Below are 17881 nucleotides of genomic sequence, written 5' to 3' on the forward strand. Positions count from 1 at the left end.
ACAAGTATTTAATTTCATAAGTAGGTTTAATTTAAGTTCTTTAAAATCTTGCCTAGGGTTTAATAGTTCAATTTGCCTAGTTAATTTTAAGTTCAGTTTTTAATTAAGTTTTTAATTTCAAGTTTTAGTTTAATAATCAAAACCTTTACTGCTTTCTTTTACTGTTTTTCCTGCGATACAATTAAAAGCCCTTTAAGACTTTCCTTGAGAGATGACACTGGGTCAACTTACCATCACTAGGATGTCCTTGTCCTATTGCAAGTCAATCTAGAGGTGTTTCTAGTTGAGTCAAATTTTGGCGCCGTTGCCGGGGATCGAACCCGGGTCACCCGCGTGACAGGCGGGAATACTTACCACTATACTATATTTAATTATTTAATGCTTCATGTTTATAAAAGAAAATATAATTCTAAATATATATTCGATACAATATCAAAGTTCTTCCGTATATCATTTTGTAGAGTCAAAGTACTTACATATATCATTTTATGTAGTAATATAAGTAACGAAATATAATTCTAAAAATATATTTGTGTCGTACTATCTTTATATTTGTGTTGTACTATCTTTTAATATGAACTGTATGATGTAAAAAGTTATTTGTTATTTTTATTCCTATTTTTTGTATTATGTAATGTACATGATTAGTTTTGTTTAACCACTTTTCTATTATGTTTTGTATCACTTTTGTTTTTCTTTTTACAATTCTATAGTACCGCACTACCGCTACAATACTTCACAAATACGCATCAATATTCATGTCATGCGAAGCGCGGGTATGTTACTCTTATTATATATGTTGTGCGAAGCACGGATATGTTTTGTATCACTTTTTTTTTTTTTTTTTTGCTTTTTACAATTCTATATGTTATTGTTATTATATATGATAAATATGTATAAATAATTGGATCGTGCGGAGCACGGGTATAATACTAGTCTTCTTTCATGCCCGAGAAACCCCTTTTTGGTTGGTAGTAAATCCAAAGCTTCCATAAAGGCCACGAAATTTCACCTTAACAAATTAGTACTGTTACAATTGTAATACCGAAGAGCAACGAAATTGAATTCCTCAATCAGAACCCTAATTTTGACGAAATGTTAGAACCAGAAGAAGAAATTATCATACACCCCATAGACTATAACACTTAAAAAATGAAAAACCAAAGAAAATTGAGGAAGCAGCGAATTGACCTTATAAGAATGATGGCGGCGATGGAAGCGCATCGTGAAGGCAGCAACGACAATTATGGCTCAACATTCAGGCGGACGGGGCATCTCGGAGCCTGGGCAACGGCGAGGCTGGGCCTGGGGGATGACAACTACGAGTCTACGAGCCTAGGGCTTGGGAGACGGCGAGGCTCAGTGGGGCCTGGGCGACGGCGTCGCGGGTCGGCTGGGACCTAAGCGACGACGACTACGAGCCTTAGATCTGGGCGACGCCGAGGAGAGGCCAGGAGCGGCGCCACTTCTGCGGCTGGGGGACGGCAAGGCTCGGCGCAGAAGGGGCGGCGCCGGCGGGGCCGTGGGGCGGCGGGTGTGGATGGGACCGTGGGAGGAATGGGGGCAGCGGGTGTGGGTGGGAGGGAAAGAGAAACCCTAAATCTAAATTAAATGCTGAAATTTGAGTGAGGGATAAAGTTTATTTTTAGAAAAAAACTAGTAGTAATTTAAATATAAGTTTTTCTAATTGTTGTTATATATAATCGGCCAATAATTTTAGGGAAAAATTTATTTATTTTATTATACTATTTTTTATCAATTTATTATTTTAAATAAAGCATCATATATATAACCATAGGCTATTTTTAGATCAGCAGTTTTATTTTAAAAGAATAGATATATTATAATTCTTAGAAAATAAATTAATGAAAAAAAAAGTGATTCTCATACTGTTGTGAAAGGTGGCTTCGAATTTGGCTGCAATTTCGATTCCTCTGACGGTCGATTCCTCTGGCAGACGATTCCTCTGGCAGGTCAATTCCTCTGGCGGTCGATTCCTCTGGCGGATGATTCCTCTGGCGGTCGATTCCTCTGGAAGATGATTTCTCTGGCGTCATTCCTCTGGAGTCATTTCTCTGCTCTGGAAACTTTTCCACGCTGGTCAGAGGAATAGCATGAGTTGTGCAGATGAAGTATCATAAGTCGCGTTTCTTATTTACTTCATGTATTACGTTTCTGATGAAGCGGTGTCGTTTCTAGCTCAATGTTAAGTGAGTTAGTTAGGGTTATAAATTCGATCTTTCACAGTTAGTTATGTACTGTAACAAGAAAAAAAGGAGTGTAGTTGGTGTGAGTGCTGTGTAATCTTCTTGAGTTGCGTTTCTCAAGATTTCCGGTCACGTTCTGTAATTCCGGCGAGCTCTCAAATCTGTCAATAAAATTTCTCTTCACCCTCCGTGGACGTAGGTCGTTAGTGGCCGAACCACGTAAATCTTCTTCTTCGTTGCATTCTGTTATTCTCTGTTTTGATCTTACATTTGGCGCCGTCTGTGGGAACCGATTCACCACGATGACTTCGGCTCGATTTGATTTCGAGAAGTTCAATGGGAAAAATAATTTTTCCATATGGAAGATCAAGATGGAAGCCACGCTCATTCATCAGGGATTGGATGATGCATTGAATGCCAAATTGGTGGATTCCAAGGAAGATGAAAAGGGAGGCAGGATGAGTCGTCAAGAGATGGACAAGAAAGCCCGCAGCGCGATCCTCCTATGTCTTGGCGATCGAGTTTTACGTGAGGTGTCAAGGGAAGATACCGCAATCAAGGTATGGAAGAAACTCAATTATCTCTATATGGCTAAAACCATGGCGAATAGGTTGTTTGTTAAACAATATCTATTTCAGTTCAAAATCTTGGATGATAAGGATTTATCTGAACAACTTGATGATTTTCAAAAATCGTTGGATGATTTTGAATGTGTTGATGGAGAGATGAAGGATGAGGATAAGGCATTGTTATTACTGAATGCATTGCCTAAATCCTATGAGCATCTGAAAGATGCTCTGTTGATTGCCAAGGAGGATCTGATTACACTGGAAGATGTTCTTGGAGTTCTCAAAGGAAAGGAAAAGAACAAGAGTGCAGTAGATAAGCAATCTTCTCAACATGAAAGCCTAAACATTCAGAAGGGAAAGCCCACTAAATTCAAGAAAGCAAATTCTCAGGGAAAGAAAGGTGCTCAACAGAAACACAAGGATGGTGATGGAGAAGATGTGAAAAAATGTTTTCACTGCAAGAAACCGGGGCACATCAAGAAGAATTGCTATTCTTGGAAAAAGAAAATGCAACAACAGGGCACAAATCAGAACCAGAATTCTGCAGATGTGGCTGAGGAGACAGAAAACAATGAAGCTCTGAATGTGATGAAATCTACTGTGGGAGATTCTTGGATTCTGGATTCTGGATGTTCCTTCCACATGTCACCCAACAAAGAATGGTTCATCGACTTGAAAGAGGAGATCATGGGAACAGTCATTTTGGGGAATGATCAGATTTGTCAAGTCAGAGGCATTGGGAGTATCAAGATAAGAGTTCACAACAATTCTATAAGGACCTTAACCGATGTTAGGTATATCCCACAGATCAAAAGGAATCTGATATCCTTGGGAATTCTAGAAAAGAAAGGTTTTGATTTCAAGTCACATGCTGGATCCATCCTTGTTTTGAAGGGATCAAATGTGATACTGAAAGGCATAAGGAGAAATGGCCTTTATCATATGGATAGAAGCACCATTGTTGGAGAATCAACAATAGCATCTCATGACAAATGGAAGCTATGGCATGGCAGGCTGGGGCATTTAAGTGAGAGTGGCATGAATCATCTGGCTAAGAGAGAAATTCTTAATGAAGGTGGAGCATTCAAACTTGAAAGCTGTGAATACTGCACTCTGGCTAAGAGCAAGAAGCTCCCATACCCTGAAGGCAATCATATTTCAAACAAACCTCTTGAATATGTTCATGCTTACTTGTGGGGCCCCAGCAGAACTGCCACGATTGGAGGAGGAAGGTATTTCCTATCCTTAATAGATGACTTCTCTAGAAAACTGTGGTTGTATGTGATGAAGTCAAAGGATGAGACCTTTGTGAAGTTTAAGATATGGAATCAATCTGTTGAAATAGAAAAGGAGTTGAAGTTGAAATGTCTGAGAACAGACAATGGTCTTGAATTCTTATCAAATGAGTTCAAGACCTACTGTGATGCAAAAGGGATCAAAAGGCATACCACCGTTCCAAGGAACCCTCAACAAAATGGGGTAATTGAAAGGATGAACATAACAGTCTTAGAGAGAGTATGATGTATGTTGCTGTCAGCAGGACTACCAAAGACATTTTGGGGGGAAGCTGCATCTACTGCGGCCTATCTAATAAATAGATGTTCTTCCTCTGCCATCAACCATGAAGTACCAGAAGAGAAATGGTCAGGGAGATCAGTAAACTACAGCTATCTCAGAACTTTTGGATGTCTTGCCTATGCTCACATTAAGCAAGACAAGCTGGAAGCAAGAGCAAAAAGATGCTTATTTCTGGGATATCCTGAAGGTACAAAAGGGTACAGACTGTGGTGTTTAGAGCAGGGAGAATGAAAGATCATTATAAGCAGGGATGTAACTTTTGATGAAGGGAAGATGCCCTATCAAAAATTGACTGATATTCTCCCTGAAAGACAGACAGAAGCAGACAGAGGTAAAGCAAAGGTGGAGGTGGAGCTGAATCCACAGCCTGATGATCCTCAACTCCAACGTTCCTCAGATGATGAAGATCAGGGATATGAGTCAGATATCCCAACAAGTCAAGAGCAGCAGGATCTTGGTCAATACCAATTGGCCAGAGACAGGGTGAGAAGAACAACTCAACCACCTATCAGGTTCAGAGATGAAAGTCTCACAACATATGCACTAATGGTTGCATCTGATACTTTGCATTCAGAACCAAACAATTATTCTGAAGCAATTAAGAGTCCAGATAAAGAGAGGTGGCTGAAGGCCATGAAAGAAGAGATAGATTCTTTGATGAAAAACTTTACATGGATTCTTGTGAACAAACCACTTGATCAGAAAACAATAGGATGCAAGTGGATATTCAAAAGGAAGATTGAGATGCTGAAACAAGAGATACTAAGATTCAAAGCCAGATTAGTGGCAAAAGGATACACACAGAAGGAAGGGATAGACTACAATGAAGTTTTTTCACTTGTAGTCAAGCACAGCTCAATAAGAATACTGTTGGCCTTGGTTGCTCAGTTTGATCTGGAATTAGAACAGTTAGATGTTAAAACTGCTTTTCTTCATGGAGACCTTGAAGAAACCATCTACATGGAGCAGCCTGAAGGTTTCATCCTTCCTGAAAACAAAGACAAAGTATGCTTGTTGAAGAAGAGTCTCTGTGGTCTGAAACAAAGCAGCAGGCAATGGTACTTGAAGTTTGACAGCCATATGAGGAAAATTGGATATTCTAGATCTCAATATGACAACTGTGTATATATAAAGAATGCTGGACAAGATACAGTATCTTACTTATTGCTTTATGTTGATGACATGCTTATAGCAAGTAAGAGCAAAAGGGAAATTCAGATTTTGAAGAAAGATCTTGAATCTATATTTGAGATGAAGCAACTTGGTGATGCCAGGAGAATATTAGGGTTGGATATCAAGAGAGACAGAAAGAATGGGAAGCTGTGGCTGGTGCAGGAAGCTTATGCTCAGAAAGTTGTGAAAAGATTCAACATGCATGAAGCAAAAGTGGTCAGCATTCCTCTGGGGCCTCAGTTCAAATTAACTGAAAAGTAGAAGCCTAAAGATCAGAAACAAAAGGCTGAAATGGATAAAATTCCATATGCGAGTGCAGTGGGTAGTATCATGTATACTATGATCTGTACAAGACCTGACCTTGGTCATGCTATCAGTGTTCTTAGCAGATATATGGCAGATCCAGATTCATGTCATTGGGAAGCCATGAAATGGATTATGAGATTTTTGAAAGGTTCTTCATCAACTGGTATTCTGTTTGAAAGGATAAAGGACTTCAATGGGGAAGCTCTAGAGGGATTTGTAGATTCTGACTATGCTGCAAATGTTGGCAGCAGGAGATCACAAACTGGCTATGTATTTTTACTATATGGTTCTGCAATATCTTGGAAATCCAGTCTGCAAAGTGTAGTATCTTTGTCTACAACAGAATCTGAGTACATGGCTCTCACAGAGGCAGTAAAGGAGTCAATATGGCTTAAAGGAATACTAAAGGAATTTGGGATTCGGCAGAAATCAGTGAATGTCTATTGTGACAGTCAGAGTGCCATATGTTTGACGAAACATAGCGTATTCCATGAAAGATCAAAGCATATAGATGTCCGACATCATTTTGTCAAAGACATTGTTGCTAAAGGGTTGGTCAAAGTTCTTAAGATTGGAACAGAAGATAATCCAGCTGATATGTTAACTAAGGTTCTTCCTTCTATCAAATTTAACCACTGTAGAAGATTGATCAACTTGGTGTCATGCTCTGATCTCTAAAGTGGAAGGGATGCCCTGTAGTGGGGCATGGTTTTGAGGGGAAGGAGATACATATTTTGTTGGCAACAATTTCTTGCCAAGGTGGAGATTGTTGTGAAAGGTGGCTTCGAATTTGGCTGCAATTTCGATTCCTCTGACGGTCGATTCCTCTGGCAGACGATTCCTCTGGCGGTCGATTCATCTGGCGGTCGATTCCTCTGGCGGATGATTCCTCTGGCGGTCGATTCCTCTGGAAGATGATTTCTCTGGCGTCATTCCTCTGGAGTCATTTCTCTGCTCTGGAAACTTTTCCACGCTGGTCAGAGAAATAGCATGAGTTGTGCAGATGAAGTATTATAAGTCCTGTTTCTTATTTACTTCATGTATTACGTTTCTGATGAAGCGGTGTCGTTTCTAGCTCAATGTTAAGTGAGTTAGTTAGGGTTATAAATTCGATCTTTCACAGTTAGTTATGTACTGTAACAAGAAAGAAAGGAGTGTAGTTGGTGTGAGTGTGTGTAATCTTCTTGAGTTGTGTTTCTCAAGATTTCCGGTCACGTTCTGTAATTCCGACGAGCTCTCAAATCTGTCAATAAAATTTCTCTTCACCCTCCGTGGACGTAGGTCGTTAGTGGCCGAACCACGTAAATCTTCTTCTTCGTTGCATTCTGTTATTCTCTGTTTTGATCTTACACATACATAACAGTAATCGTAACAGTTGAAATAAGTGTTATGAAGGCCGTTTATATATAACGTTTTTCGTAACGCTTAGATAATCGTTGTAAAAGAGATGCTCATAGATAACGCATTTCATAACGGTTTACGAGTACCGTTATGTATATGACTAATAGATAACGCTCATACATAATGCATTGCTTCATACCGTTATGTATGCCTATAGATAACACTACATACATAACGGAAAATTATCTAACTGTTATCTATTGTAAAAAAATGTGCTCATACATAACGGTTTTCGAAAAAAAACCCGTTATGTATGATGTGTTATGTATGTGCGATTTTCTTGTAGTGTTAATATGTAACTCTCACCCGTAGTAAGTCAAAGTGATACACAAATTTATAAATACACCTGAAATCTTATTAGGATTTAGGTCTCGTTAAGTCACCGAGATCTTGATTCTTCACTTAGGTTAGACAGAATAATACATATCGTTGTGATCCTATTAATACGTTTACACGCACCAGTATAGACAAGTAGTCAAGACAAATTACTTTCATCTATAAACCAACAACTCGTCCTAGAGTCGTCTCGGTTGTGATCAATTTTATATCACATAAGGTTATTCCAATTATATGATCTTCTGTGATCTACAACACACCTTATAATCTACTTATTTAGAGATAATTGGGCATATATATGCAATTATGAACAATTCAGATAGGAGATTAGATAGTGAACTCAGGAATCATTGTATATAAGCATAAAAGTTCTTGCTTTCAGTATACAAATCCAACAACACCACACGTGACAGAATCCACTGTACACCTAAATCATTAAGAGCATCTCCACTCGACGTGTCGAGTGGAGTGTCGATCCGGGTCGAAGAGAAGGGCGCCGCACTAGAGACGCGGGCTGATGCGAGGCCGTGTCTGAGCCAAGACACGGGTCGAAGGCGAGAAGGGTGTGGCGCCCAATTAAAAAAAAATCAAAATTCGGTTTTTTAAATTTGAAAAAGCCGTTGCAATATATATATATTTTTTTAAATTTCGACCGTTGCTTTAAACGGCTATTTTTTTTTCTTTTTTCCCTTCTATAAATACCACTCTTCCACAATATCAAATTCACCACTTTCTCAACTACAATTCTCTCTTTAAAATTTTTTAGCTCCCAACAACAATTCTCTCTTCTACATTTTGCCTGTAATGGATCATGAATTCGATGAATACCTCGAGCAACAAGGCGGTTCGAGGCTTCCAATGATGGAATTTGCCCCATTTTCGCAAGCCTCCAATATCTTGGCTACGGAAAATCTTCCCACGCCGGCGGCGAACGCCAACGTCCAAGAAGAGCCGGAGGCGGTGAAGCCGAAAGCAAGGGCACCCGCGCTGCATATTCTAGCGAGGAGTCCGAGCTCGTGGCAATCTTGTGGGCGGAGGCAACCCACAATCCTATTTTGGGGACCTCCCAAAAGTTGCTCCAATATTGGGGAGCAATCGCGGAGAAGTTCAACGCTCTGAATGAGTCGGGAGCGCCGCCGTGAAAGCCGGATCATCTCAAGTCCCACTTCGCCCGTGTCCAAAAGGAGACGAAATTCTTCGAGGGCTTCTACAACACTTGCAAGGAGAATTGGGGGAGTGGTATGAGCGACGATCAAATCACCCAACAAGCCCCAGACGATGTTCGAAGCGAATTTCAAGAAGCAATTCTCCTACATAAAAGCTTGGAAAGTGCTTCGCGAATGCGAAAGATTCATGTCGCAAGCCGGGGATGTCCACTCCGCAAAAAAGTCGAAGGGCTCTGATGGTGGAGCAGCCACCACTTCTTCGGAGCCGAGTGTCAAGACGAGACCCCAAGGCCAAAAAGCGGCAAAGCGAGACAAGGGCAAGGCGAAGAAGGGTCTTCGGGAGGAGGTTCGACGTTCTCCGACGCCCTCGAGAAGGTGGCCGAAAGCATGAGGGAGCATGCTCTCAAAATGGGGGAAATCGCCGAGGTCAAAAAAATGCAAGCCGAGATGAAACGGGAGGAGATGGATATGAAGCTCTTGAACAAGGACACGACGGGTATGACGGAGGCACAATTGACCTTGCACAACCACCTAGTCCAGGAAGTGCTCAAGCGTCGATGGCTTATTTAAATTATGAAATTATTGTTATTTTTTATTTTATTATCGTATTTTAATTATGTTTTTAATTTTATTTTAATTATTGTAATGTTTAATTTTATTTTTAATGAAATTGGGAATTTAAAAATAAAAGTGTAGAAATATAAATTTTGTGGAAATGGAGATTTAAGACACCCTCTAAGAACCAATGCATTGGAGAGGGGTGTGTCTTAGGTGGGGACCACCATCTAAAACACCCCCTAAGATACCATGCATTGGAGATGCTCTAAGTAGTCTATGCCACAATCTGGTGAATATAACAGTTTCATGTGAAGTATTTATACTACTACTCTCTCTTGCTCCATGCACTCAAGGAGATGCATATTTTATTTGCGTAATGGACCTAGTTAACTAGGAGAAATCTAACAGATATAGATTGGGAAATGGATCTTTGGAACTAGACGGCCATTAGTTATGTGGACCAATTCAATTATACTAGTATATGACAAAAGGTTCAATACGGGAAGATAAAATTGTACCCTCATGAAAGAGATCTTTCAGCACACGATCAAAAATTATCGGCTGAGGTACAACTGTTGAAGACTTCAAAGCTTCGGAACCTGACTTTACAAAAGATAAATTAGAGACATATTACCAAAATCACTTATGCTTTACGAGAGTTTTAAAGTCCTCAATAAACTTAGCCTCTGATGTCATTTCCACTGCCTTAATTGAAAGATGCAGCTGGGACGCAAATCCAATAGTGCTTCAATTCCATTATAAATCTCACTACTAAACACGGATGAGTGCAAATCTTTCCATTTCCTCAACAAGGATTTGGAACTATTTCATATGCATCAGAGGAAGAAGACCCAAAGCAATTACAAGAAACCTCCTCAGAGATGAGAATAAGTTTTGCCCCTAAGGTCAACCAGAACTTTATACTCAAAAAACTTTTGGGCTAATGTTCCTAATTCAAACAAAAGTTTGTTGTGAGTGAGAAGTTGATAGTAAGATAATTTCCAACTTAAATGGATTATAATAGCCTTGTATAACAGAACTCTGGAATAAGGACCAATTGGATCAAAGCCAGAAAGTCAAACCTACAAAGCTTTTATATGCTCAAATTAATGGAAGAAGCACCGGGATATAATCAAAGAATATGCCACAGACAAAACACATCAGGATGTATGTTGCCCCTATGAATGTTATTCACCATTACTTCTATTCTTACTTAATATTGCTCATGCATTACATTTCCCATCTCCCGAGGACTTAAACAAGTTGCTTGCACTGATACAAGTACACCTTGGTGCGCTAAAAATTTAAAAACTTGACACATAATGGGGGATTTTTTTAAAAAAATTCTAAAATATTGCAACAGTGAGGCATGGACTTAACCACTTATCAGCTTCTATTGCGAGGCATTCTCAAGTTCAGCCATACCCAGAAACCTAGAAATCTTAAAAATCTAAAAATTGTATCGTTCAAAATGATATGCCAAAAACCAAACTTGAATAAATCAAGCAGACGTAGACATCTTATCTTCTTGAACATGTTTATTAGACAAAATCACACACAAGCATAAGTAAAAAAAAACCAAATATCCGTTTCAGAAAAAAAGAACCAACAACACAATTGTCTTCTCACTTGATTCCTAACTACTCATCTTGCATGTCTTCTCCTTCATTGCATACATCTTCAGCCTACTTTAGTAACCACAAAATTCTTCGGGGATAAGTTCTCAATCAGAAACCTACCACCGTCAACCCTTCTATTATTAATATTCCGAGCAGGAAGAAACGCAAGATAACCGACGATCCCCAACGAGTAGCCTCCCCTCACATTTTCGATTGAACCCGTTGCTTCCTCAAACTCCTCGGCAGCACGAGCGGCTGCCCACTACCGCAGGCCGCGTCCGCCATGTCATCGAACCTCGTGGCCGCATCTGGGAATCTCCGCTCACCAAATCGACGAAACATCGATGCACAAGAGAGTTTTTCACAGTCGATTCGCCTCTCGTGGGGTTGAGGAAGCCGACCTTGGTGGAGAAAGTGGCCGGATTTGGGTGGATCTATCAACTCGTTTAGCAAGGCGGTCCTACGGCGGCCGATGCCGGCGTCGATGATGTAGGTGTCCTCTCTCAGGCGCGCAGCTTCGGCTTTGAGGGCGTTCCCACTTTAGAGGAAGAAGCTTGAATTTGATTTGGGGAACAAGCGGCTCATATACACGTTCATCTTCTCCGACCAATTCTTCAACTACTTGTGCGGCAGATTTGGAGATTCTTCAACTTGTGCAGCGGATTTGTTTATGATATTGATATAAGGAGGAATCTGCCGTGAGCTCTCCTGTGTGAATGAAGTAAAATTAAGCTGAGCCGCTAACTCATTTGGTTGTGTGTTTCTTGTGCAATGCCGAGGATAAGGGATCAAATCCCCGCGACCAAATTTTTGAATTCAAGTGCGAATTTTTTATTCGAATATTTGCTGTAATAAATATTCTTTTACTGTAATGAATGGTGTTCAATATTTGCTTTAAATCACCAAATTGTTTTTTTTTTTTTACTGTTATTTTTATATTTGTTCAATATTTATTTTAATCACTGATTTTTCTAGTGTTATTTATATGTATTACAAGTATCATTTATAAAGTTAAATAATGACATAAAAATATTGTTATTTACATATATTAAAAGTGTCGACACTTTAAATATATGTATGAAAGAACAATTTATGTTCCTCACAGTTTTAGTGCCTGGTCCACGCAATCCAAAAGAGAAGTTGGATGTGTTTTTGCAGCCACTAATAGCAGAACTAAAACACTTGTGGGAGGTAGGTGTGCCTACATATGACATTTCACTGAAGCAAAATTTTCACATGCGAGCAGTTTTGATATGGACTATTAGTGATTTTTCAGCGTACTCTATGTTGTCTGGGTGGAGTACTGCTGGAAGATTGGCTTGTCCACATTGCATGGAAAACACTGATGCATTCACTCTAGAGAAGAGTGGTGACAACCATCGAAAGTTTTTACCTGCTAATCATGCATTTCGAAGAAACAAGAAAGCATTCAGGAGGAATAAGACGATTACAGTCGGTCCACCGGTAGCAAGGTCAGGAGAAGATATATTCAATCAAATACAAGCATTGGGTTTGATTAAAGTGACTGAGGACTACGATGATACAAACAAGAATGCCTCCAACCGTTCTGGAACTGGGTGGAAAAAGATGAGAATATTTTGGGATCTTCCATATTGGAAAGATTTGTTGATTCGGTATAATTTAGATGTTATGCATATTGAAAAGAATGTGTTTGACAATGTTTTCAACATTGTGCTTAATGTTCTAGGGAAGACCAAAGATACAATTAAGTCTAGAGAGGAGTTGAACTTGTATTGCACAAGACCGGAACTGAATCGTAATGAGTCTTCAGGAAAGTATCCAAAAGCTTCATATACACTTGACAAGAATGAGAAAAAGGTGTTATGTGAATGGGTAAAAAATCTTAGATTTCCATACGGGTATATGTCCAATATGAGTAGATGTGTGGATATGAGTAAGCTAAAGATGTATGGGATGAAAAGTCACGACTGCCATGTTTTCATGCAACGCATCCTGCCTGTGGCATTTCGTGAACTTATTCCACAAAATGTTTGGAAGGCGATCACAGAGTTATGTCTATTTTTTAAGGACTTGACTTCTCGGACAATACAAATAGACGATATGTGCAGGCTCAATGATAACAGTCCAATAATTTTGTGTAATCTCGAGCGCATCTTTCCACCTAGTTTCTTCGACTCGATGAAGCATCTACCGGTTCATTTGCCTAATGAAGCACGCCTTGCAGGTCCCGTTCAATATCGATGGATGTATCCATTTGAGAGATACTTAAGAAAATTGAAAAATCATGTAAGAAACAAAGCAAGAGTTGAAGGATCCATCTGCAATGCATACTTAGTGGAAGAAGTATCTATATTTTGTTCCTACTAATTTGAGGACCATGTGAGTACAAAAATGAGGAACATGCCTCGTAACTGCATAGGTCAAAATAATATAAGAGTCAATGATGATCCGGATGTGCTTTCCATATTCAAACAGACAGGATCCCCTCTTGGAAAAATGTCAAAAAGATATCTGGATGCTAAAGAGTACAAGGCTGCACAGATATATATTCTGCTCAACTGTCACGAGGTCACCGATATATATTTGAAGTGAGTACATATTATTTTCAATACAAATAATTCATTAATATACATATATCTAACATGTATATATTTTTTTTAAGATTGTTTGAAGATGAAATGGTAGCAGGAAATCCATTTATATCGGCATCAAATTTAGGCACCAAAATCGATGAGGATTTTGTTGATTGGTTCAAAAGATATGTAAGAAATATCTAAATTAGTATTAATTAATCGATGAGGCGAAAGATTGTTTGTGTTTGTGTTTGATTTCTTTAATTGTCATTGTAGGTCAATCGTCAATCTACCAACAACATCGTGAACAAATATATTCAGGATCTCGCCAAAGGGCCTTTATTAGAGATCAAAACATATCCTGGATATATTGTTAATGGATACAGGTTTCACACGATAGCTCATGGAGCACATCGAGCCACTATGAATAGTAGAGTTTGCATAAAAGGCGAGATTTATAACACTGATGAGTTGGACTTTTATGGCGCTTATTAGAAGTTTGTGTGTTAGAGTATCCTGGCCTAGCAATAAAAACAACGACATTATTCAAATGTGAGTGGTTTGACCCATTACCTTCTGGGACATCGGTTCATAAGGCCTTCAAATTAGTTTCTATAAACCACAAGCTTAGGTACAAGAAGTTTGAACCATTTGTCTTAGCAAATCAAGCTATCCAGGTGTACTATTGTTCATATCTTAGTCTAAAGAAAGATAAGATAGATTGGTGGGAAGTATGTAAAGTTAAGGCTAGATCTATTGTAGAAGTTCCATATCAAACATCTACATCAACATTAGATCCACCTTTTCAAGAGGAAGAAATGGTTATGACTATGATGGTTAGTGAGACACCAATAGATGATGACAACACACTAGTTCATCCAGAAGGTGGGATGATAGATATTGATGAGATTGAAGAAAACTGATGAAGACATAGTCTTTTCTGATGATGATGATGGTGGTGATTATGACGACGATGACGAGTGACAGGTCTATTTATGTATAATTTTATATCGGTTTTGATTAATTGTTGTTTTTTTTCTTTCGAATATCACCTTATAATGTGTATATGATAATTTATGAACAGATATGAGTACTAGATCTCATCGTGGCCGTCGTGGAGGTTCTAGCAGTGCGGCATCATCTCGTGCAGCATCATCCCGTGCAGCATCACCCTGTTCATCATCGACTTCAGATGTAGATTTAGAGCAAACAACATCTGATGCATTCTTAAACAATGATGGAAGGATACCTCTTTCGAGGACGCCTGAAGGGTTTGTCACTTTATAATTTTTTCAATGCTAATATATCTAAAGTTGATAATAATTTTGTTGTTTCTTTGTAATTCTAATTAACAGGGGGTTGGCATTGCACAAGTACTTTTCTAGGGTAATTGGCAAATCTTTTAGGAGGATTCTAAACCCGACAGGTATCAATTGAAAGGCTACTCCAGGCGACGTCAAGGATCTATATTTTAAGGAGTTTCGGGTAAGCACTTTTTTGCATGTATTCACTACTTGACATCACATTTAATAGAAATTGCATGATTGCTCAATTTGACTAATATATGTTTTAATATAAATACTACTCATGGGATGAGAGACGGCTTTGGGAAAATAGGGCGGGTAGCAGGTTTCCTGACTTTCTATATGAGGTCAGTGCATGTAGGAAACTCGATGATAAAGGGAAGCCGGCTTACATATGTGATGATCAATGGAAGGCATTATGCACATATTGGGACACTCCTGAGGCCATCCAGAAGTCTAAACATGCAAGCAAGGCTAGATTGTCTGAGCCAGATGGCCCTGGCACTGGAATAAGCAAACATCGGGGTGGCTCAAAGTCTGTTGCTGTGAGAGCTCATGAGATGGTGAGCACTTAATAATTAAACTATTATTTATGTTATATTATATGTATGTATATATATTATGATTGATTTACATTTTTGTTTAATAGTCTTTGAAGGAGGGAATTCCTGTCAAGAAGTGCGTGTATGATTCCTTTAAGACATTACACGTGAACAAAGATGGAACGTAAAGCTACAAGAAGGCTCAAGAAGTTGATGTAAGTTTTTTTATAATTAAAATAAATATATATGAGTTTTAATATACCTTTCATTAATTTTTCAATATATATGACTTTTAATTTTTACTAATTAGGCGAGAGTGAAGGCGATTGCCGAGCAGCAAGGAGAGAGTGCTGATTTGAGTCAGATATATGTGGATGAGGTGATGGGAGGTCGCCTCGATAAGAATAAGAGGATGTTCGGCACCGGTACCCCTGCACGGAGTCTCGTGGGCGGTACATCACAGACTTTCCATTCACAGCAGGTTGATGCTCGAATTGAAGAGTTGCAGCAGCAGCTTCAGGAGGAGCGCGAGCATAGACAACAGCAACTTCAGGAGGAGCGGGAGCATACACAGCAGCAGCTTCAGGAAGAGCGCGAGCATACACTTCAGCAGCTTCAGGCGGAGTGTGAGCAGAGAGTCCGATTGGAGGAGTCACTTAACTAATGAGATGCTCCAGCAGTTCTTGAGGTCCCAGCAGTCGAGGAGTAGTGGCTCAGGAGATTCTTAGCTTTCGTGTAGTATATTTGGTATATTTTGATACATTATTATGATATTTCGCTTAGACGTAGTTTATTTAGTATTTTTTATGTTATTATGTTATTTACATATAAACATATTGTTGGATATTGAATAATGTCGAATGAATTTTAAATTATGTTTAGATTATGTTGTGATTGGATTTATTGATAAACAGGTTGCCGTAACTAGGTACGTAAAAAACAAAAATGAAAAAATATAAAAATAATACTTTACCGAGGGATTACTGAGGACAAACCTTACTCGGTAAATTTGAAAAACATAGCCGTAAATTACCGAGAGAAACATACTTCTCGGTAAAATGAGGGCATTTACCGAGTGATTATCGAGGGAATTTTCCCTCGGTGAAACTAAGACATAAGCCGACATCACACCCGACGACACATTACCGAGGCGGAATCCCTTGGTAAATCACTCAGTAATTTTACCGAGGGAATAATCACTCGGTAAAATTTTTACCGACATTGAAAATTGTTGGATTTGTATACTGAAAGCAAGAATGTTTTATGCTTGTATACAATGTTTCCTAAGTTCACTATCTAATCTCCCATCTGATTGTGTTCATGATTGCATATGTATGTTCTTTATCTCTATATAAGTAGATTATATGGTGTGTTGTAGATCACAGAAGACCATATAATTGGAATAACCTTAAGAGATATATTATGATCACAGCCGAAATAACTCTAGGACAAGTTATTGGTTTAGGCTGCAGTATAGATGGAAGTAGTTTGTCTTGGCTACTTGTCTATACTGGTACGTCATTACGTATTGATAGGACCAACAGTGAGATGTATTCTTCTATCTGACATAAGTGAAGAATCAAGATCTCGGTGACTCATAAGATCTTAATACTAATAAGTATTCAGATATATATGTTAATTCGTATATCACTTTGACTTACTATGGGTGAAAGTTATATACTAACTCGAGTACTCTGTATCTTGGGTGATAGCGGTTAATATATGATATTTGATTATCTGTATTAGTACCCGTATCCGGTATAGGATAATGACATCCCTTAAGGAGCTCAATAAGGTTTATTGCGCTAAACCCTGCAGGTTGATTAAGTTCAGGCGTAATAATAAAGTTTGAGTGGTACTGCTTAAGGATTTATAAAGAGATTAATTAATTTAAGCTGTCAGAGCTCTAATTAATTAATGGATGTCGGATATTTTAAATACGGAGATTTAATGAGTCTAAATACAAGCCCCGACTCATCACCAGCAATAAAGGGGTAAGTCAATATTGGTTCTCTAGTGGAATGAACTGATATTTATAAATTAATTATGGTCTGGGCTGACCATAGATAAATTAATTTATTTGAGGCCCATCTTTATTCCTTGTATCTGGTCCTTGGACTGGCCCAAAGTCTCCTAGCCCTAGAAGAAGAGAAGGAACGCCTATTACAGATTTCTAGGCGCCACACGTATTTAATTTTAATTAAATACAGCTGTCAGCTCTTAGGAAAACAGACTGATAAAAATTAGGGTTTTGAGAGCTGTGGGAGGCGCAGGAAAATGTGTGGAGCATTCTCTCTTGGGACTTTCATAGATCGTTGTCCATCCAACGGTGAAAGCTGAGCGGGATACAGTTCAGAAGATCTGAGCTGGAGTTAGATTTTCGCAGGAAACCAAGTTCTGGCAGTCTCCGTAAAACGGCCATAACTTCCTCCACAGAACTCCGATTCAGACGAATCAGGCGGCCACGGCAAGCTCTCTCGAAGACGAAGAAGTCGTATTTCTGGGTGAAATACGATTTGATGACGTTTGAGGCTTCAAACGAAGGCTTGAAGCTGACTAGTCTGTTC

The 17881-nt window shown here is 39.0% G+C and overlaps 1 protein-coding gene across 1 annotated transcript; it reads left to right on the plus strand.

The window, feature by feature from the left end:
* The first annotated feature begins 12005 nt into the window (after positions 1–12005).
* LOC130994246 (uncharacterized) lies at positions 12006–13963 on the plus strand. Its single transcript, XM_057919284.1, has 4 exons — positions 12006–13181; positions 13371–13483; positions 13558–13657; positions 13745–13963. The coding sequence occupies exons 1-4, from the start codon at positions 12006–12008 to the stop codon at positions 13961–13963; spliced, it is 1608 nt and encodes a 535-aa protein (XP_057775267.1).
* Positions 13964–17881: the final 3918 nt, after the last annotated feature.

The sequence above is a fragment of the Salvia miltiorrhiza genome, chromosome 7 (genome assembly GCF_028751815.1).
Source record: "Salvia miltiorrhiza cultivar Shanhuang (shh) chromosome 7, IMPLAD_Smil_shh, whole genome shotgun sequence".
Taxonomy (NCBI): domain Eukaryota; kingdom Viridiplantae; phylum Streptophyta; class Magnoliopsida; order Lamiales; family Lamiaceae; genus Salvia; species Salvia miltiorrhiza.

Excerpts from the sequence above, each read along its gene's own strand:
- LOC130994246 (XM_057919284.1), top strand. The coding sequence starts at position 12,006 with ATGTTCCTCACAGTTTTAGTGCCTGGTCCACGCAATCCAAAAGAGAAG. Across the intron at positions 13,182-13,370 it reads TAAGAAAATTGAAAAATCAT|ACAGGATCCCCTCTTGGAAA; the intron begins GTAAGAAACAAA and ends ATATTCAAACAG. Across the intron at positions 13,484-13,557 it reads GTCACCGATATATATTTGAA|ATTGTTTGAAGATGAAATGG; the intron begins GTGAGTACATAT and ends ATTTTTTTTAAG.